The following is a 23,861-nucleotide window of genomic DNA, read 5'->3' as shown; positions in this document are numbered from 1 at the left end:
TTATATTTCTTAACATTGGAGGTGATCGTCTCTTACTAGGTTGCTAGCTACCGCTGCAACCCGGATTAGGAACTATGGGTTTTTATATTTCTTAACATTGGACGTGATCGTCTCTTACTAGGTTGCTAGCTACCACTGCAACCCGGATTATAATTGGTATGGTGAAATAATAATATACATAAGGCTCTTAAATCATACTTCTTTATGGTTCCATATGGTCTAGTGGCTAGGATAGTTAACTTTCACTTAACAGGCTCGGGTTCGATTCCCGGTGTGGGAAAATTTTTAACTCTATAATCTTCGAACATTTGAACCTTTTATAATTTATAATGATGTATAATATAAATACTGTAATCTTAAGTATAGTGAAGTTGCGTATGCAAGTTAGTATAGGGAAGAGTTCGTTCTTTATTATAAAACGTGGTTAAAGTCAATTTTCTTGATTTTCAAGCCAATATATTTCCCTTGCTGTTCAAGCCAAGGGACAGACAGTTTCCTATACAGGGGTTTTGGACAAGGCGGTTCTAATGGTGTACTTTTTGTTTTGATTTGACTCCTTTTTTAGGAGCTAGGGGTTTTTATATTTCTTAACATTGGACGTGATCGTCTCTTACTAGGTTGCTAGCTACCGCTGCAACCCGGATGATATTGCAGGATGTTAGCTTTATTTTTTGTGTAGTAAAGTTTTTTATTAGTAGAAATTTGGATTGCTCTATTTTGATATTGTTTTTGGTTATTCTTTCTTTTTTTCCCCTCGCGTGAGACCATATTTTTTCAAGGTTTAAAATTATTAAGTACACAAAATCCCATGTCGAGTATCTAAAACCTAGCATAAAACAAAACTAATTTTAAAATTTTCAGGTATTTATCTTGTTTGAATTACAAAATTAGTATTATTGGTTAGACACCATAAATATTTTTGCAGTTTACATAATAAGTTTAGCGATTCTGGACTGAAAACTAAAATAATTGCATTTATGAGACAATAATATGGAGATATGTACTGTACGGGTTACAAACCAAAAAAAGTTTGGTTCCAGGATACAATAATAAATTTGAACTGAGATGAAAAAAATTTTCTTCCAGGAGACAAAAAGCAAAACTAATTTTAGAATTTTCATGTATCTTCGAACATTTGAACCTTTTATAATTTATAATGATGTATAATATAAATACTGTAATCTTAAGTATAGTGAAGTTGCGTATGCAAGTTAGTATAGGGAAGAGTTCGTTCTTTATTATAATCACAAATGAGAACATTTACATCTTTGTCGTGCTTAAGTACTAATTTATTATAATTAGGAGCTATGGGTATATATATTTCTTAACATTGGACGTGATGGTCTCTTACTAGGTTGCTAGCTACCGCTGCAACCCGGATAATGTTAAACAAAGAGACTCCGGGTTACAGCTGCCGCTGCAACCGAGATATCGTTACAATCTGGTTAGCTTGTAAGCCACCCCTGGAACCACCGTATATCAGTTACTATGGGCGAGAGATCATTCTTTACTGTACAAGTCGACGATTTTGTTTTGGCCTTATTATAATTGGTATGGTGAAATAATAATACGCATATGGCTCTTAAATCATACTTGTTTATGGTTCAATATGGTCTAGTGGCTAGGATAGTTAACTTTCACTTAACAGGCTCGGGTTCGATTCCCGGGGTGGGAAAATTTTTAAACTCTATAATCTTCGAACATTTGAACCTTTTATAATTTATAATGATTCATAATATAAATACTGTAATCTTAACTATAGTGAAGTTGCCTATACAAGTTAGTATAGGGAAGAGTTCGATCTTTATTACAACTTATTATAAAAAGATTAAAATTATCTCTGAAAGAATGGATTTTGTTGAAAAGTCAGCTAGAGATGCTTTCGCAAAACTTCATAGTAATATCCAAAAGAAATGTTGCATGTTTAGTGAAAAGCTTCCAAGGTATGAACCGGCAACTGTGGAACAGTTTACAGATGTAATGGGAAATTTTATACATCACTGTTAATATATGTAGGCATAATTGTTCTTTACTTAGTTTCAGCTTTAATTCGATGATCCAGACTTTATGTACTAACTACATCCAAAGACTATGACGTCATTGATTAATATTGTATATAAAAAATTAAGTTTTTCGTAAAAAAAAATTGATTTAAAAAAAAATTAAGTACACATAGCGCTAGATCTAGAGATTTCCTTTAAAATGAGCCATTGAACAACTCTCTACGATGTTCCAGTGCCAAGCTATTTGTGGAAAAGAAAGAAAAAAATATCCCGTTTGGGGAGAATAACGTGGTAAAAGTCTATTTTCTTGATTTTCAAGCCAATATATTTTCTTTGTTATTCAAGCCAAAGGGCGGTAAGTTTCCTTCATGGAGGATTTGGACAAGGCGGTTCTAATGGTGTACTTTTTGTTTTGATCTGACTCTTTTTTTAGGAGCTACGGGTTTTTATATTTCTTAACATTGGAGGTGATCGTCTCTTACTAGGTTGCTAGCTACCGCTGCAACCCGGATTTCACTTAACAGGCTCGGGTTCGATTCCCAGTGTGGGAAAATTTTTAACTCTATAATCTACGAACATTTGAACCTTTTATAATTTATAATGATGTATAATATAAATACTTTAATCTTAACTATAGTGAAGTTGCCTATGCGAGTTAGTATAGGGAAGAGTTCGATCTTTATTATAATTTTTTTCCACTCGCGTGAGACCATATTTTTTCAAGGTTTAAAATTATTAAGCACACAAAATCCCGTGTCGAGTATCTAAAACCTAGCATAAAACAAAACTAATTTTAAAATTTTCAGGTATTTATCTTGTTTGAATTACAAAATTAGTATTATTGGTTAGACACCATAAATATTTTTGCAGTTTACATAATAAGTTTAGTGATTCTGGACTGAAAACTAAAATAATTGCAATTATGAGACAATAATATGGAATGTACTTTACGGGTTACAAACCAAAAAAAGTTTGGTTACAGGATAAAATAATAAATTTTAACTTATATTAAAAAAAAATTTCTTCCAGGAGACAAAAATCAAAACTAATTTTATAATTTTCATGTATTTTTGTTGTTTAAATTAAAAAATTACTATTACTGATTAGGCATCATAAATATTTTTGCAGTTTACATAATAATTTTAGCGATTAAGCCAAAAAAGAAAATTTTGGTTCCAGGAGTTTCGGTTACTATTGAGACAAGTAGCTATTATTACTATAGAGTTCATTACATGGACTGTTTTATTGCTTCAAAATTCAAATATCTTTGAAAAGACTGCAGTATGAAAATACATCAAAAATGCAATTTTTTTGACAAAATTGATTCTACTTTAAAAAGTATTTTATTTTTAAATACAAAAGTGACTAGATGTTGCAATTTCCTTTAAAATGAGCTATTATACAGCTCTCTATGATTTTCCAGTGCCCAGCTAGCTGAGCAGAAAAAAAAAGCGGAAAGAAAAAAATATCCCGTTTGTGGAGAATAACGTGGTAAAAGTCAATTTTCTTGATTTTCAAGCCAATATATTTTCTTTGTTATTCAAGCCAAAGGGAGGTAAGTTTCCTGTATAGAGGATTCGGACACGGCGGTTCTAATGGTGTACTTTTTGTTTTGATCTGACTCTGTTTTTAGGAGTTGGGGGGTTTTATATTTCTTGACATTGGAGGTGATCGTCTCTTACTAGGTTGCTAGCTACCGCTGCAACCCGGATAAGCAAATTATGTCCTAAATGATTGATATGGTTCATCATAAATGCAGAATATGTAAGTTTCATCATCCTAAGAATCTTTGCCAGGAAAAATGCAGTGCTCTTAAACGAGAGGATGTCAGACTAAGGACATTTAATGGAAGGTGGTCAAAGAATTTTATCGATACCAGAGAGCTTGCAAAAGCTGGATTTTTTTTCGTTGGCCCCAGTGACCAGGTAAAATGTGCTTTTTGTGCAGGTGTGCTTGAAAAATGGGAAGAGGGCGAAGTGCCTATAAATGAACATAGGAAGCACTTTCAAACATGTCCTTTTGTCCAAGGAGGTAATGTGGGAAACATTCCAGTGAAACCATCTACTTTAACTGGAGGCTATGACATTTTTGAGCGATACAAGGGATGTAGAAGCTACAGTCAAAACTATATTAATTTTCATCTGCAACCACCAAGCTATACCTCCCAACCTTTACTGTTACAAGAAAAACGTACTGCTCTTAAGCGAGAGGATATTAGACTCAGAACGTTTAATGGAAGGTGGTCAAAGGATTTCATCGATACCAGAGAACTTGCAAAAGCTGGGTTTTTCTTTGTTGGCCACAGTGACCAGGTTCAGTGTGAATTTTGTGCAGTTGTGCTTGAAAACTGGGAAGAGGGTGATGTGCCAATGGAAGAACATAGAAGACTTTTTTAAATATGCCCCTTTGTGCGGGGATGTGATGTTGGAAACATTTCAGTTGAACCTACAAAAGGCTTGGAAGTCCCATTTATAAGTTTACCTCCTAGTATATCTGGTGGAACTCAAACGTGGACAGTCAAAACTATATTATTTTTCATCTGCAACCACCAAGCTATACCTCCCAACCTTTACTGTTACAAGAAAAACGTACTGCTCTTAAGCGAGAGGATATTAGACTCAGAACGTTTAATGGAAGGTGGTCAAAGGATTTCATCGATACCAGAGAACTTGCAAAAGCTGGGTTTTTCTTTGTTGGCCACAGTGACCAGGTTAAGTGTGCTTTTTGTGCAGGTGCGCTTGAAAACTGGGAAGAGGGTGATCTCTTCCCAGTTCAAAAAGTCTTCTATGTTCTTCCATTGGCACATCACCCTCTTCCCAGTTTTCAAGCACACCTGCACAAAAAGCATACTGAACCTGGTCACTGTGGCCAATAAAGAAGAACCCAGCTTTTGCAAGTTCTCTGGTATCGATGAAATCCTTTGACCACCTTCCATTAAAAGTTCTGAGTCTAATATCCTCTCGCTTAAGAGCAGTACGTTCTTCTTGTAACAGTAAAGGTTGGGAGGTATAGCTTGGTGGTTGCAGATGAAAATTAATATAGTTTTGACTGTAGCTTCTACTCGACACAATATGTTACGGAGAACCTTTGAGCACGGTGAGCCTTATTGTAGCTGCGGATACTCCTGGCCATCGAATCGCATGTCAAAATTCCCGTTTAATGATTCATCAGCCATGGATTGGAGAAATACAGGGGAAAGTGTCAGACATAGTTATACAAGCAAAAGAGATGCAAAATCAAAAGGATAAACTTATAGGATTATATGCTATTCATGTTAACCGCCCAGTAAACGAAATTGCAAACTACTTCGAGCACGATTATTACATGAATCCGGAACAAGCCTTAAATTTTGGATCGATTGATAAAATATTACTAGTTTAACAATTTGCAATTAACATGTCAGCCAAGCTTATTCTGCCATATATGAATATCTGCCAAGCTTAATTGTTTGTTTTAGAAACTAGTCTTTTTCGTTCGAAGTGCAATGTTTTTTTTTCGATCTGTTCCTATTTTAGCTTCATTTAAGTTGTGTTATTGCAGAAGACGGAAATTTTACTCTCTTACTGAATATCACTCTCTTTACTCTCCGTGAATCTCCAAAAAGTACAAATTTGCTTAAAAAGTGCTCTTTCGGAAAGCTCATTATCTTATTTTGGGATGTCTAGAACGCTACTTCGCTATGAATATCCTATGTTGTTTACAGCCTATTTGTTTAAAAACTATGTTATTTTTTGAGAAACTAGTCTTTTTCGTTCGAAGTACAATGTTCAACAGGTGATGGGAAGTCCGGCTGCTGAAGCTAAATTCGATTCCGTTTAAAAGCGGACAACCGGGCTCTAATTTACATTGGTTTCTCGCTACGGCATCGTTTACATATATTTTAAAGCTTCGTTTGCATTTTAGCTTGCGAATTGTAAAACCTCGTTTTTATAAAGAGTTTGAGATTTACTCTAATAAATTACAGCTTTTAAAATTCGTTTTTTTATTAAATCATAGAACGATGATGTTGGCACAATGTATTTTTTCTTCTTTTGAAGAGGGCATTTCGTATCGAAGGAGTTGTCGTAGAAACTACGAAAAGGGCTCATTCGATTAGAAATTAGAGTGGTTTATGCCCTTTTTAATAGTCGAAACTGATTGGAAGGCATCTAACATCCATTCCACGCCCACCATTTCTCCTAACACATCCAATCAAAATTTTGAGATAGCCATTTATGTTAAGCGTAGTTGATTTCAAGATAGAAATTATGATTTTTTGGAGGACACTCCCCCGCAACCCTTAGGGCAAGGGTTTAAAGTTATGCCCTGGGGGCATATAAGAACAATGTTGGCACAATATATTATTTGTAATTTTTTCCCTTTAGACCAGGGCACTTCATATCGAAGAAGTTGTCGTAGAAACTTCGAAAAGGGTTCATTCAATTGGAAACTGTACTATCTTGTGCCTTTTTAATAGTCGAAACTGATTGGGAGGCAACTAACACAGCTTCCACGCCCACCATTTCCCGAAACACATCCAATCAAAATATTGTGATACCCATTTTGTTCAGCGTAGTTAATTTCTAGATAGAAATTATGTTTTTGAGTAGGACACTCCCCCACAGCCCTCAGGGCAAAGGTTGTAAGTTATTCCCTAGGGGCATATAAGGTTTTTATAGAAAGCGTTGTCGTACAAACTTCAAAAAAGGCTCATTTGAATGGAAATTCCAAGGGCTAGTGCCTTTTTTAATATTCGAAATTGATTGGAGGGCAACTAACCCCACTCTCAAGCCCACCTTTTCCCCAAACACAAGCAATCAAAATTTTGAGATAGCCATTTTGTTCAACGTAGCTGAAAGTTCTTGAAGGCCGGTCTTTTAGGATGACAACCCCGTCAGAGCCCTCAAGGTAAGGGTTGTAAGTTATGCCCTGGGGGCATATTAGGTTTTTTAGAAAGGGTTGTCGAAAGGGCTCATTTGATTGGAAATTGAAATGGCTAGTGCCCTTTTTAATAGCCTAAAGTGATTGGAAAGCAACTAACACCCCTTCCACGCCCACCACTTTCCCAAACACATCCAATCAAAATTTTCAGACAGCCATTTTGTTCTACGCAGTTGAAAGTTCTGGAAACTATACCTTTGAGCAGGAAACTCCCCCCACAGTCTTCAGGGTAAGGGTTATAAGTTATGCTCAGGGGGCATATGAAGTTTTTATTGAAATATTTGTCGTAGAAACTTAAAAACAAGGCTCATTTGATTTGAAATTCAAAGGGCTAGTGCCCTTTTTAATCGTCCAAAGTGATTTGAGGGCAAATAACGCCCACCTTATCCCCAGCCTTATCTCACGCCCGCCTTATCCCCAAACACATCCAATCAAAATTTGTAGATAACCATTTTATTCAACGTTATGAAAGTTTTGGAAATTAGGTCTTTAAGGATGAAACCCCCCCCCCCCACACACACACACTTCCCAGGGCAAGGGTTGCAAGTTATGCCCTGGGGACATGTAAGGTTTTTTATGGAAAGCGAGGATGTAGAAACTTCAAAAAAAGCTCATTCAATTCGAAATTGAAAGGGCTAATGCCCTTTTTAATACTCGAAAGTGATTTAAGGGCAACTAACCCCCTTCTTACGCCCACCATTTCCCCGAACACGTCCAATCAAAATTGTGAGACCTATTTTGTTCAACGTAGTTGAAAGTTCTGGAAATTAGGTATTTTAGGATGATAACCCCCTCAGAGCCCTCAGTGCAAAGATTGTAAGTTATGCCCTGGGGGCGTATAAGGTTTATATAGAAAGTTGTTGTAGAAATTTGAAAAAGGGCTCGTTTGATTGGAGATTGAAGTTGCCTCTTTTAATTGTCGAAAGTGAGTGGAGAGTAATTACCCCACCTCTCACGCCCACCATTTCCCCAGACACATTCAATCAAAGTTTAGAGATAGCCATTTTGACACCATTTTAACCCGGCGGGGGGATGACACCCCCCCCTTAACCTTCGGGGCAAGGGTTGTTAGTTATGCCCTGGGGTCATATAAATTTTTTATTGAAAGTGTTGTCCTAGAAACTTTAAAAGGGCTCATTTGATTGGAAATCGAAAGGTTTAGTGCCTTTTTAAATAGTTGGAAGTACTTGGAGAGCAACTAACACCCCTCTCTTGCCCACTATTTCCCCAAACACATCCAATCAAAATTTTGAGATAGTCGTTTTGTTTAACGTAGTTGAAAGTTCTTAAAATTAGGTCCTTTAGGATGACAACCACCCTCAGAGCCCTTAGGGTAAGGGTTGTAATTTATGCCCTAGGGGCATATAAGGTGTTTATAGAAAGCGTTGTAGAAATTCAAAAAGGGCTCATTCGATTGGAAATCGCAAGACCTAGTGCCCTTTTTAATAGTCAAAAGTGTTTGGAAGGCTTGAAATTTTAATAGTAAAGAACGATGCGGGTATAATGTATTTTATTTATTTTTTTGTTGTTGTTGTATCGACCAGGACACATCGTATCGAAGGAGTTGTCGTAAGCATTTCGAAAAAGGCTCATTTGATTGAAAAGAGAAAGGGCCGATGCCCTTTTTAATTGTCGAAAGTGACTGGAGGGCAACTAATGCCCCTCCTACGCCGACCCTCCCATTTGCTCATTATGGTTAAAAACTAAATGTTGCCTTAAGATTAAACCAAAATTCACCGTGTTAATGCTAATTCCCAATACGGCATCTCAGCAGCATCCAAAAACTTTCGGGGCTACTTCTGCTCTTAAAATTTAACCAAATAAAAATGGCGTAAGTGTATCCAAGCTATCAAAGAAAGTAAACAGAACTATTTGTGTCCAGATTTTTAAAAGGGTGCATGTTGTTAAAAATTGCTGAAAATTTTTTTCCAGCATACAAATAGCAGGCCAAACTAAAAAATCTTAAAAAAAAAGAAAAGATTTAAAGTATTATTTTCTTATTCCTTGAAAAGACTATGCCAATATAAAACGAACAGAAATTCATTAAAAAGTATTTCCACAAAGTAAGTTTTTCCATGAAAAGTAAAGAACTCCATATACATAAACTACATATATGTAAACATAAATGTTTTTACTTTTATAACTTTAATAAACCATATAATATTAACATTTTGATTAATAAATATCAGTATATGTATATTAAACTGACAATGCACATTCATTTGTGTTGTTTTTCAGTAAAGTGCAAATTATGTTCTGGCCTTGGGAAGGCATAGGGGTTTTGAGCAAAACTTATGTTAATTTCTGCTCGTTTTGAGATTGTCTCGGTTGTTTATTGTAATCTCTGTTCGATTTGAGTTTTATTTATTTATCGATGCTGATTTGTGGTAGTTTCACACTTGGTGGATTATTTGATTTAATTTTTCTCATTTTTGGATTAATGGAGTTCTTTACTGTTCTTTGAAAATCTTATTTTGTGGAGAATGTGTTTTTAATTAATAACTTTAAATAGTGATTAGACTTAGAGTAGAGTCAGAGTTGAATCCGATACCGGAAGAGGTGCTAATATGCGAAAATGTTGAGAGGCAAAGATTTTCTTTCTTAATGAAGTTACAGAAAGGGTTATTTTTCAAAACCTAGTGGGCGACGAAAAATTTGTTTTCTCTCGATTTAAATTATGAATGTACCAAAAATGCTTTTGCTTTCCAGCTTTTGCAAGCTCTCTGGTATCGATAAAATTCTTTGACCACCTTTCATTAAATGTCCTTAGTCTGACATCCTCTCGTTTAAGAGCGCTGCATTTTTCCTGGCAAAGATTTTTAGGATGATACATTTTACAACTTGTTTGTTTTGATATGTGTAACTATATGATAAGTTGTCTTTGAAAATGGTTTCTTATATACTCAAGATAAAATCATACGCTGACGTCACCTTGTTGATGACGTCATTCTCTCTAATGTCTAAATCCCCTTGACTATTTTCCTTTTGATGACGTCATCTTTTTTATTTATTTTCCAAGGCTATTACAATACTGACAAGAATTTTTACTGAATACTGACAGTACAAATTACACAACAAGTCTTAGACTTTTACGTTTAGGGAATGGAAAAAAGTCAATGGCCAAACTCTCGTTGTGTATTACTGTGTAGTAATTCTTATTCGTTTTGAGCTTGACTTGAACATTTAATTTTATTTTTACTTGTTTTACGATTTATTTATTAATCTATGTTAGTACCTGCTATCTCTATGTTTCCTGTGATTGTTTATTTTAATTTCTGTTTGTTTTAGGTTTCATTTATTCTTTAATTGTAATTTTTGGTCGGTTTGAGTTTGAATTATAATAAAAAATTTATTTATGCTGGTCTTAAGTTTACTATGGATCTTCACTTTTCTTTAGAGAATTTTTTTTTTGATTTTTTTTTAATTTTCTGCTTGTATTTGATTGCTAAGATTTTAGTTTTGGCTTATAGTATGAATATATCTCCAGTTTTTCATGTCTCTGATGTAAGAATTAAAATATCTACTTCTATTTTAATAGTTCTAATCAGTGACTTTTTATCTATTCCAACAGCCCCCCTCAACATTCCCTGAAAGTTTCAATTAAATGTCATTAGCCACTGCTGGGATATTTCATAATGTAACGAAACTTGGCACATTGAATTGACTTACAGGTCTTGCATCTTGACCAGCAGCAGGAAACAGGACGAGGTCCTCCTTGTGGCAATGGGGCAGCAGGTTTCATTGGTAATGGAGTCCAGGTATTCCTTGAGGTATATACAGATACATCGTGTTCATCATCCCTGTCACTACTCCTGGTGGTTGACCAGTTCTGGCTACAACTTTTGGAGAGGGTTCTTCTTCGTCTTCAAAATTACTTCCAGCAGCACCTCTGTTACCTATTGGGAAAATAAAAAGAAAATTCGTTCAGTAACAAGAATATTAGAGATATGGTACATCTCGACTGTCCACAGAACTGGTCGGGGTGGCAACCGTGCATTAGCAAACATTACAGATTATTCAAAATGGGACAAAACAGCAAATGATAAAAACAAAAATATTTTTAACATGCTGCATTTACCAATAAAATATTAGATTACAATTATTATTATTGCATCATTACCATTTTCATTTCTGTATTCTTGGTTTCTTTGCCTATTCTTTTTTAAAAATCCACTTATTGGGTTAAATAGTAAAGAGGGATACAATGAAATGATTTTCAGTTTCTATTTGCGTTGCGGGAGCACACTTTGGTTAACGAACTACATAACAGTACTTTACATACCCAACGTCAATTTTGCTTTAGATTTACCGTTTATGCGTGTCATGTGGCTTTTGTCGCAGTAAAAATAAGTTCAAAAGAGTAGCAAAATAAGTTTTAAACTAAGATTAAGATAAAACTAGCAATGTTACTGACATGCATTAAGTGTGATTTGGGAAAGTTTTAAAGGTCAAGGCAGACATAAAAGATACTTCCAAAGGAGCTGTCTAATGATAGTATAGGCCTGTTTGTCTGAAAAAATTACAATAAATAATCGAGTCAAACTCAAAACAAGCATAAATTAAAATGAGTAGGGCTCAAAACCCCTATGCATCCCAAGGCCATAACATAATTTGCTCTTTACTGAACAAAATCCAAATGAATGTGCATTGTCAGTTTAATATACATATACTGATATTTAGTAATTAAAATGTTAATATTATTTGATTTATTAAAGTTATGAAAGTGAAAATACTTATGTTTTTTCAGTAAAGTGTAAATTATGTTCTGACCTTGGGTAGGCATAGGGGTTTTGAGCCCTATTCCTGGTAATTTCAGCTCGTTTTGAGTCTGACTCGGTTATTTTTTGTAAATTCTGTTCATTTCGGGTTTCATTTATTTATCGATGCGGATTTGTGGTAGTTTCACGCTTGGTAAATTATTTGATTTTATTTTTGCTCATTTTTGATTTAATGGAGTTCTTTACATTTCTTTAAAAAAACATGTTTTGTGGAAAAAGGTTTTTTAATTAATAAAAAGAAAGAAGAAAAAGACTAGCAAAACAATCACTATGCTAAACCTACTATGCCTAGTCTAGAGTCACGACTTTACTGAAAATTAGCATCAAATATTGTCACTATTGTACGACTACTACTAACAACTCACTGTAGCAAAAAGCCACCTGAGGTTAAAACAGCTACACCTGCTCCTCCACGCCAATCTAGTAAAAGGCTTCCTCTTTATATCATCCCAAGAAGTTCCCACTTCCCTTAAATATTTCCTTATGAAATCCCCCCACCTGAATTGTATCCCAAAAATGTGTTCCTTATTCACTTTTCGTTTGTTGGCTAATTACCCCCCCCCCCCACAGAGAGAAGACACATAGATCATAGGCAGCGCAATCGCGCTGCCTAAGTAAAGAACAATGTTGGAATAATGTATTATTTATTTTTTTTTCTTTAGACCAGGGCCCTTTGTATTGAAGGAGTTGTTGTAGAAACTTCGTAAAGGGCTCATATGATTGGAAATTAGAGTGGCTTGTGCCCTTTTTAATAGTCAAAAGTGGTTGGAAGGCAACTAACACCCCTTCCACGCCCACCATTTCTCCAAAAACATCCAATCAAAATTTTGAGATAGCCATTTTGTTCAGCGTAGTTGATTTCCACATAGAAATTATGTTTTTGAGGAGGACAATCCCCCAAAACCCACAGGGCAAGGGTTGTAAGTTATGCCCTATGGGGATAAAAAAAAAGTAAAGTAAGTATGACGGCACTAGACCCTTAAGGTCCAAACCGGCAGTGCTGATCTCTGCTTCGTGGCCCTCAGCCAGGAAGTGCAATGGGGGGCTGGGGGCCAGCCATCCTGATTGGAGATTGGTGCAATGGGTTGAGCCATCCTAATTGACGCAATGGGGTGCTGGGGGCTCATTCGATTGGAGATTCAAACGGGTGGTGCCCTTTTTAATAGTCGAAAGTGATTGGAGGGCAACTAACCCCTATACAAGAGTTATTCAGCAGGAGTTACTAGATAAAATATGGCTTGACTTGCGTGTTCTTGCACGTTCATCTCCTACCGACAAGTATTCACTTGTCAAAGGAATTATAGATAGTAAACTGAGTAAGAATAGTGAGGTGGTTGTAGTGCCTGGTGATGGAACTAATGACAGTCCAGCTTTGAAAAAGCCGACGTAGGGTTTGCAATGGGCATAAATGGGACCTAATTTCATGCTTCCTACCCCTGAGATGTGAGTTTCTGAAACTTCAAATAAGCCCAGCTCGAACAGTTCTGAAACTTCTAATAAGTCCAGCTCAAACAGATTATACAATAAGGACATTAAAATCAAACAAAAAGCGAGGAAGCAAATAATTGAAAACTCATACCAGCTGGACTTCCCAGTCCTTGGATTCCTCCTTTTGACTGTAGATCAGTCTTTGGGCTGGCCATCAAAACATGAAAAGACACTCCTTTGATTATATGATCTTCAACACAAAGAATTAGCTACTTCTGGGTCAGCAAAAGTCATGAAAGCAAAGGCTCTAAAAGGACATGGAATAAACACATCAGTCACTTCACCAAATGTTGAAAAATACACTCTAATTTCATCAGGTGTTATGTCTTCCATGCATTGGCCAACAAAAAATATTGCATGGTACTGAGGATTCTCCTGCCTACACATAATTAAAGAAATGAGTAACATTCTAATATATGTAACAAGACAAGTATAAAGAGACGGGGAATATTTGCGCATCTACACCAACACTGCAACTTTTCACCCTTTTTCAATCAAAATGCAACATTTTTTTTGTTTTTTTTTTTAGAAAAACGTTTATTGTCACTGAAAGTAACAAACTTGGATACCGTTTTGACGCAAACTGCTTAATGATTCAATGCAATTGTAAATACCAAAAAGAAAGAAAGACATCTAAACTACCTCCTAAAAGTAAAAAATAAAATATAATTGAATTTAGTCATATGACACCTTATTTGAAAGCCCCTGACATAAATATTCTAAATTTCCAAGTCTTATCCAATAGTTTTTGAACCAAATTTGAATTTGCCATGTTTTTATTTGGGAGGTACTTATATTCAGGGGTAGGGGGTTCATGGAACCTTCTTAGGCAATGAAAACTTCTCCATTTAAGATATACCTTACTATAACCAATCTTTTTACGAATTTTCATTTTTCTGTTTTGTCATGGAGGGTTTGAGAGGAAAAAGGATATGGGAGGCAAAAGAGGATTTGTGTGGCCCTTGTAGGTTTGATGTAGAAAACAACGCTAGTAACATGTTCAGAAGAAGGATAGCTTTCAAATGATTTACTGTTTGATAAGCTATGACAAAAATGAAACACCTCGTTTGGACTACCTCTAGACTACCTCCATAACAGTAAAAAATAAACATAACTGAATATAGTCATGCAACACCTCATTTGAATTTTCAATTTTCCTTTATCATTTATCATTTTCCTTTTCAATTTTAAAACTGTTTTAAATTTTAAAACTGTCCGTTTTTAAAAATTAATTTCCATTTTGTAAATTAAATTGAATAATTCTTAATTTATTAAATTATTGAAATCATTTTTTTCCTCTTTCGATAGTTGAGACTCGTCTATTCTGAATATTTGTTTTTTTGTAATTGAAAACGTAAGTCAATTTTGAATTTAAATTCTTAATTTAACTTGAAAAATTAATTCCTTCTTCTTTGCATTCAACTTGTTAATTGCAGTAATTGCAACTTGTTAATCTAGAATGCCATCATTAAATCCATTAAATTGTTCCCGATTCATGAAGGTGTCGTATTCAAAGAGGTTTGCAATTTCGTTCACTGGGCGTTTAAGATGCTGAGCAAATACGCTATAAGTTTATTCTTTTGTTTTAACATTTCGTTTCCTTGTCCGACTATGTTTAGCATTGTTCCCTGTAAGGCTTCATGAGGTTGGCGGATCATTAAACGGGAATTCCGAAATGCAAACCAACGGGCGGGAGTTCCCTCAGCTAAAATAAGGGTCGCCATGCTCAAAGCTTTTTATAAGATATAAGACAATATATAAAACAATACAAAAAATCTATTCTAGATATTCTAAGATATAGACTGCTAAAAACAGCCCAAAAACAGACGAAAAAACAGCTATATATCCAGCTATTCATAAATACCAAGCCATGAACCTACTTCCCCTCCAGGACTGTTAATGTAAATGTAAATTGGGTCACTACTTTGGGATTTCAAGTCGGTCAGCTGGGTAGCCACCAGCTGGGAAACATCTGCATTGATCCAACCCGTTATAAAAATGTTACGCTCGTTATGCACACTCCCGGTCATAAAATCTCTAAATGAAGTTAGAAATGTAGCGTTTGAAGCTGCCTTAGGTTGGCCGCACATGGCAGCTTGTGTCATCCAAGAGGGAGGAAGAGACTGAGACTTCACGTTTGAGTTCATCCATAGAAAAAACCTATTTTTAACAGGTGAAGATTTAGGCGCACTCATAGTAAAAACTCTTCAGGAAGAGCTAAGCGGTGAAGGCGACAAAAGCTGCGAGGGTGACTCCTGTTCTATGGGTAAATTGGTAAATTTAATTCTGATGCGGGCCAAACTGTGCTTCATAACCCTACTAAGAATACCCAAAACCTGTTACGTTTGAAACGTTTCTTCTAAGCAGCAGCTTTTCAGTACAGGCTTCTGTTTTTCCGTCTAATAATTGTAGGATTTTCGTTTGGACACAGATTGATGGCCAGAAAGCACAACCTTTGTCAATTTTACCTGCTTCAGTCCTAAAACGAGGCTATTGTTAGTTTGAAAAGCTCAACCAGTGACGAATTATAAGAAAATGTTACTATATAGTGGCGCCATCTATTGAACCTAGTAGTGGAACCACCACAGGAAAATGTGAGGAGGCAAGGATTTTTTGTTAATTTTTTTAACGAAGACACGCGAAAAGGTGTTTTACAACCTAGGAGTTTTATTCTCCCCTCCCAATTAAATCCCCTGTCTCGTAAAACTGTATGCAACCCCTGTCTCATAAAAGGCCCTTGTTTCCAAGACCGTGTTTAGAAGGGGAGGTGAGAGGTTTGACTCTCCCCCCCCCCCCAAAAAAAATCTGACTCATAAAACATAACAAAAATGAATACCAGGAAATTCTTGATGCGCTTTTTTTAAACGTAAAACCTTAAAGAAAATCCTTTTGCAACCCCCACCTACCACCCACCCACCCAAGAAAAAACCTGGATACGGCCCTACTTGTCTCTGTAGTTTCATTATCAATTTTTGTCCCCGAAAATGAATTGAACAGAAGTTAATCTCAATCCATTTCTTTCTTGCTTCTAGGAAGGAATTATCCAGTCATTCGTTGAGGACTCAGAAGAAAGTAGCACGGTTTTGATGGCCAATTCAACAATAGTAAACCCTGATGGCTCATTCATGGTTATGCTCGAGGGCAGTGACACCTTTACTATAATACCCGCTGATTCTTATCGGTATACTGAAGATGGCTCTCTACAGATTTTGCAGGACTGAATTTCTGTTTTATTCATGTGAATGAGACTTAACTTAGTATATTTTCTGGTAATTAGGGTTATTGGACCTGCTATATTGAAGGAACAGATTGACTATGTTGAACTGGCGATAACATTCAGAAGTTGGTTTTGAGTGACTGAACATTTTAGACACACCAGGGGTAGATCCAGAATTTTTTTAGGGGGAGGGGGATTAGGCTGATCTGATAAACTTGCGTTAGGAGCAAATTTAATTAACGCAAACCTGAGTTAAATAAGTAAATGACACTACATTAGACTACGCTAGGGGGCGCTCCCTCGCCCCCACCCCCCGGATTCGTCCTAGAGACACACATTTCAAAATTCTTAGACTACTTATCATAGTAGCAAATTTATTTTTCTGGCCTGTCAGTCTCTTTAATGAAATTCAAAAAATATGGATTGTTCAACTATAATTAACCTCTTTGATATCAAAAACATTTCAATTAGCACTCGGCTGTGTGTTCTGAACATCAAAAGCCAAATTCTCCCAAAAATTTAACGTCAAGGAGGGATTTACCCACATGGATTTTATTTGGACCCCTCTCCCAGATTTTGAAACAATCTTTTCGGGGGTGTTTTCATTTAAAAATATTTTCTGCAGTATTTTTTTTGTAAAAAACAAAAATTAAAAAGTGGCAAAATCCTCCACCCTCCTATAGTTTGAAAAACATATTTTTCAAACTCTTCAGTCGGAGGGTCGTAGGAAGCCAAATTCAATTTAGTTTCAAACTTTACAATTAAAATATAATCACTGTCAGTTGAACTAGGGCTTACGAGGTTCTTTAGTACCCACTCTTGGTGCTTTAGTAGAAGAAGGGTGATTTAAAACCAAGCTTCGTCACTGCCTTAGACCTGTTTAGACTTCAGCCATTATTGAATGGTTAAAATAAACTTCAGGCTATAAAAAATTCGAACTACCACTCGAGAGCCCTATTACGTCTATTGTTTTTAGTGTAAATAAAATAAGAGAGATTCGGAGAAGTTATATATATATATATATATATATATATATATATATATATATATATATATATATATATATATATATATATATATATATATATATATATATATATATATATATATATATATATAACTCAGTGACATATTTAATCTACTACTTATAAATATATATAACTCACTGACTAGGCCTATATAAGTTATTTACAGAAATATATAACTCACTGACATATTACACCTACTAGTTATAAATATATATAACTCACCGACTAGGCCTATATAAGTTATATACAGAAATATGTAACTCACTGACATATTTAACCTACTACTTATAAATATATGTAACTCACTGACTATACAGGTTATATACAGAAATATATAACTCAGTGACATATTCAACCTACTAATTATAAATATGTATAACTCACTGAATAGGCCTATATAAATTATATACAGAAGTATATAACTCACTGACATATTTAACCTACTACTTATAGTTGTTATATAAATATATATAACTCACTGACTATAAAGGTTATATAGAGAAATATATAACTCACTGACATATTTAATCTACTACTTATAAATATATATAACTCACTGACTGGTTCTACTGCTACTAAGACTACTACTATTACTATTACTACTGCTACTACTGCTACTACTACCACTACTACGATTATTACTACTGATCCTACTGCTACTACTACTGTTAGAGATAAGATAAGGTTTATTCATAATCAATTAATCATATAAGAAAACACATTGTGCTAATCCCCCAAAGGCTCCTAGGCCTGTAATAGAGGGGAATACATACCGTTTAAATCAAGCACTAAATCAATAGAAAAAAATTAGAATACGCCTACATTGAAAAGTCCAATCAATTCATACAATCCAACCACAACACTCCTAATCCCCCTTGAAAGGCTCCATGGCCAGGGATACAAGGGGAAATGAGAAAAAAAAGAAAAGAAAATACAATATATCCAAACAACCATAAAAAAGAAATCAATCGCCAAACAACATATAAAAAATAAAAAAAGACCATACCTGAGGCCTGGGAGTCATAGCGCAGAGAAGACCACCATGAAACAGGACTAAACATTACTGCTAAAATTCTACTACAACGACTACTGCTATTACTCTACTACTGCTACTGCTACTACTACTAATTTTAATTCCACTACTACTTCTAATACACCAACAACAACTACTACTACCACTTAATTTTCCAGATTTGCTTATTTTAATGGCTCGTTTTCAAAATTTTCACACCACTTCTCATGCATTATCGTTCTACATTTTCGACAGAGACACCTTACAGAGACACCTTAAGTTCCAGCTCATTTTTATTATATGAGCTTCATCCGGAAAATCTTGAAGTATCAATTTCCATACTTCAATCAATTTTTGTTCTCGAGAAATTATACATCCCATCTCTGCAGATTTTCGGACCATTTCCAAAAACTCATTACGTGAGGAATAGTATTCCCAATCATTTTTATGAAATTTTATTTTTTTCGGACGATAGTTCTTCATGTTCTTCCTGAGTTTTCTGGTTTTCTTTTGCGTAATTTCCTTTTGCGGTAAACTATATTTTTACTCCTGCGAAGAGTGAAGTTTTCTTTTCTTTTGTTGTTACCAGATTATACAAATTTTCAGTTAGGCTTAATTTTACACCCCCATAATGATACATATTCTCGTTGGCAGGGAAGTGTGACCTGTATTTCTCGATGAATTCCCATGCGTCTTCGATACTTTCTAGCTTTTGCAGTTCTTCTTTTACTGATTCTTTTATTTTTCTCATCTCTGTTGGAAGATAAAATATGCCAATTGGACAAAATTCATATTCAATTGACTATTTTTTTGGTATTGTTCAAATTTTGACGCAGCTGCGTCATTTTTATTTTCTCAGGAAATTCCAGACGCAATATCACACCCTTGGATGTCAATGACTGCATCAAAGCCATATTTACTCTCCACTCGTTTTAGAAATATATAACTAAATATATAGAAATATATAACTTAGAGTCACAGCCCAACTTCAATTTATTTGCAATTTTTAAGATATCTATGATAAGTTTCAGATATTATTTTCAATTCAAATGGGAATAAAGACTACAATTGATGGATTTCAAATCTAACTGTTCATCATTTTATCATTGTTTTAAAAATCTAGGTTAATGATTTACTTCAGCACTTAATTTTTAACTCAAAATGTTTTTTTGGTACACACTTTCTATCTGAAAAAGCTTATCCGACCATTTAAAAAAATATTCTTTATGAAGGGTGAGAAGCAAAGAGAATTAAAGCGACTTATTCTGCTGATTCTAAACATGTATAGAATAGAATAGAATAAAAGTTTATTCTTAAAACTTTTCACAAACGATAAATCGCCGAATATAAGTTCGTGCCACACAAAAAAAAATTAAGTAAACAACAACCATCACAAAAACTTCAATGAAATTAGGATCAGGAACACCAAAACATTAAAAAATATAAACAGACAAAATACAAATAGAAATTAAACAATTAAGAAAAATATTAAAGTAACTAAAATAATGTCATATCATCCTTTAGGGACCTTCCTGACACCAAAAAATAGACCAATTTTTTTTTATACCGAAAAAAAAACCAAAAAGGGACCTGGTCCAGCTGTTGTTTAGCATATAGATGACACAAATGACAAAATACTCAATTCACACCGATCTCCCCAAAGTCTGGAATAAGCACGGTCAGCAACGATCCGCCTAGAGTGTCATCATGTTCTGGAAAGACATCAAGACTATCCAGCCCATAAGCTTTACATGTGGATCTTCTCAAGTTTTTATTTATTTATTTATTTATTTTTTCTTGATTTTTAACTATGAATGTACGAAAAATGAAAAAATAACATAAGTAACCACTGCAGTTAATGACCAGAAAGTCCTCGCGACTTTTCAAAACCACATGTTTGTTTATTTGTTTTTTGGCTTTGCTTCCTTTAGACTACTTCAGAAGTGCAGTTATCAGCAACTGCTTTTTTTCTGTTACAAAAAAAAAATTTCGAGACAACAAAATGTGAAGTTAAAAGTGAATAACAGTTCCCACTCCTCGATTTCTTTTAGTTGGATTTTTTTTTCATCGTTTTTAAATTTTCAGTCACTATGGGCCAAGGATAATTCTTTGCTAGGTTGTGGCTACCGCTGCAACAACAATATAAGAATTAGGTAGGTAAGGGTTTGACATAAATAGTTACTTTGCTTAAATTATTAGTCCATTAAGAGCAAGCTGAGAAAAAGGTAAAGGTAACTAAAGGTATCTAAAGGTATCTAAAGGTAACTAACACACAAAAAAACTTACTGGCTAAAGTACATGGACATGGCTTAATTTTGCAAAAAGGATTTTTTAGGAGCTTGAGATATATTTTATGGACTTTTAAGGACCTACTCTAGTTTTAGGGACTTTTATGAACCAAGTGGACCAAGGACCTATAAAGGACTTTTATGAACCAAGGACCTACTCTAGTTTTATGAACCAAGTGGCAGCCCGGCTCTCGCCAATGGTTTTTGGAAATCTCGCAAGCAGTCAACATAGTGTTGGCGTTTGCCAATGCACACCAGCTCTAGCCAATGGTTTTGGGAAATCTCATAGTCTAAGGAGCCAGGTATAAAGCTCTAAGAAATTAACATTCTAGAAAGAAGATATTATTCAAAAGATAGAAGCTAAACAGGCAGCAAGTAAATTGCAAATAATTAATCAGATAATTACAAATTATACATATAGTATCTTTACATGTGAGTAATAATTGTGTATGTATTTATGTATGTCTGTATGTTCTCGAAAACGGCTCCATATTTTTTCGGGAAAATTGGTATCTTGGGATATTCCCGCATAAAAAAACGATCTAGATAAGTCACAAGAAAAATAGTTAAGAGCCTTAATTTAGGCTTTGGCAAGTGACATCATGTACTATGGTATTACATCATACATGGGCGCTGGCAAAGGGGAGCAGGGCCTCCCTGGAAATTTGGGACTATTGGGTAATTATAAGGAAACCAAAGGAAAGAGAGCAGAATAGGGAAAAAACCATGAAGAAAATGTCTTTGCCCCTTTGTTGGCTGCCTGCCAATAGATTTTGACCCATAGTAAGGAAAATATAAGTTCTAACTTGTGACTGAGTAACTCTTAACCAGTTTTCAGCAAACATTTTTTCTATATGATTCGGTTGGAGCAAAAACAAAATCGAATTCTTCATAGTAATGAATGGTAAGTAAATAACGATCCTTGTCAATAACGAAAGTAAAAGAGCTTAACTACTGATAACATTCAGTTAAAGATCAGCTTTTTATGATGATTCTAAATATGTATTTGTTTATTAGTAATTAGTGCAGTTATTAGAACACAAGAATATAATTATAGAAAATCATATAATTTATAATTATATAAGTATACAATTATGTAAGAATATAATTATAATAATTATGTAAGAATATAATTATAATAATTATATAGTTTATAATTATAGAAAAAACAAGGAAAACAACTTAATAAGGGGCAATTCAGGTAAGAATATGCCGTCAACTTTTGCTTGCATTGCAAGAGTACCCATGAGCTGATAATGAAGCCACTATAATCAGAAATGTTTCCCTTGAACGGAATTTTGGAATTTTCCCTCTGAACGGATGCGTTTTTTGTGCTTTATTAAATTTTTTTTCCAGGAGTGATTGTATTGACAGGAATGATAGAAGTGATTGTATCTAGTTGTTACTTTGAAAAAGATTTAATTTTTTACAGTTACAAAGTATAAAGCTGTCAAATATACTGGCTTTTCGTGTTCATAATTATATTAGAAATATTGGATTAAAATTTTTTATTTGATTTTATTAATCTTAGTTTTGATTCTTTACTTGAAATAAACTGCTTTGATAATGCGTTACTTTTCATAAGCATGAGTCTAAAGGTATTAAATATTTTGGTGGTTGATAACCAAGTTCAAAACTGTTGATATTGCTGAAAAATATCCGTCCAACGCTTCGGCATTGCTCAACAGAACTGAATGCTGGGAGTTTATATCTTAGTTTTTGTAAGCAGGGTATTCATTTGTCTATTTTTCGTGATCACTTACCAATTTCACTTTCATATACCTTTACTTTCATTGAAATACTTTTCCCATTGCCTTCAGAAAATTGTTCGTATTTAAGCTTCATTAAATAAAGAAAAAATAACAATTTTCTTTAACTGAAAGTAAGGAGCAGCATTAAAACTTAAAACGAACGGAAATTATTACGTATATGAGGGGGTTGCCCCCCTCCTCAACACCTCTCTCATCACGCTACAGTTTTTTTTGTACTTTAAAAAAAAGTTAATTATTGTTCTAATTAAACGACCCGTGTGTTTCAGGAGTCGTTTTTAAAGAATTGGGACAAGATTTAAAATTTAGCGTAAAGACCGAGGTGTTGAGGAGGGGGCAACTCCCTTCATACATGTAATAATTTCTGTTCGTTTTAAGTATTAATGTTGCCCCTTACTTTCAGTTGAAAAAAATCGTTTTTTCTGATCGTTTTTTAAATAACGCCAGGATACCTGGCTCCACCCCCACGGAAAAGTCCCCCTCCCCATAGAAATATCATCTCTACAATTCAATCCTGGTGAAAATTTACCCTGGACAATTACCCTTAACATCTCCACGCGTAAAATTTAATCGGTAAAGAGAAACCAAGACATATAAAGCGATTTCGTACATGAATTCTGGCAAATTAACCCAGCGTAAAATTTCCTCTGAATATTCCATCCCCTCGAACTTATCCTCTCCATTAAATTCTTCCAGAAGAAAATTCGTCCTCCCCTCCCCACTTGAAAAATCTATGCACTTCCCCATAACAAATAAAAGAATGGGCGAATTTTTTAACCTTTCCCCAGGGGCTTTAGAGGGTCATATTATCTCAAAAGACGTTGTTATTGGGTCTTTCAACTACGCTGAACAAAATAGCTATCTCAAAATTTTGATCGGACAATTTTGGGAAAAAATGGCACGGGAGGGGGCCTAGTTGCCCTCCAATGTTTTTGTTCACTTAAAAAGGGAACTAGAACTTTTCATTTCCGCTAGAATGAGCCCTCTCTCGAAGTTCTAGGCCGACTGGGTCTATACGATCACTGCTGGAAAAAAACACGCACTGTTTGATTATGAATCAAAATCCGGGTTGCAGCGGTAGCTAGCAACCTAGTAAGAGATCCAAACAGAGGTCATTGAAATATTGATCTTTTTTCTGTGTTACCAAAAGTATTGTATTCTTAAAATTTTACAGTTTCACGAAATGTAATTAAACAAATAGAAAAGGTTTTTCAACTAAAGTAAGGAGCAAGTTTAAAACTTAAAACAAATATAAATTACTCTGTATATAAGGGGGACTGCCCCCTTCTCGACACCTTACTCATTAAAAAAAAAGTTTTTTAGTGCTTCCAATTTTGTTTTTTAACAATTGCAATTTT

The 23,861-nt window shown here is 34.7% G+C and overlaps 1 protein-coding gene across 1 annotated transcript; it reads left to right on the top strand.

Moving 5' to 3' along the window:
* The first annotated feature begins 3,733 nt into the window (after positions 1-3,733).
* LOC148943252 (baculoviral IAP repeat-containing protein 7-B-like) lies at positions 3,734-4,399 on the top strand. The gene has a single exon (XM_089101789.1). The coding sequence runs from the start codon at positions 3,734-3,736 to the stop codon at positions 4,397-4,399; it is 666 nt and encodes a 221-aa protein (XP_088957915.1).
* The last annotated feature ends 19,462 nt before the right edge of the window (positions 4,400-23,861 follow it).

The sequence above is a fragment of the Artemia sp. Qi Xiang Cuo genome, chromosome 15 (genome assembly GCF_049724085.1).
Source record: "Artemia sp. Qi Xiang Cuo chromosome 15, ASM4972408v1, whole genome shotgun sequence".
Classification (NCBI taxonomy): domain Eukaryota; kingdom Metazoa; phylum Arthropoda; class Branchiopoda; order Anostraca; family Artemiidae; genus Artemia; species Artemia sp. Qi Xiang Cuo.
This window is presented reverse-complemented; position numbering and strand designations above follow the sequence as displayed.

What these genes read in the sequence shown, in the direction of transcription:
- LOC148943252 (XM_089101789.1), top strand. Translation starts at nt 3,734, where the DNA reads ATGATTGATATGGTTCATCATAAATGCAGAATATGTAAGTTTCATCAT.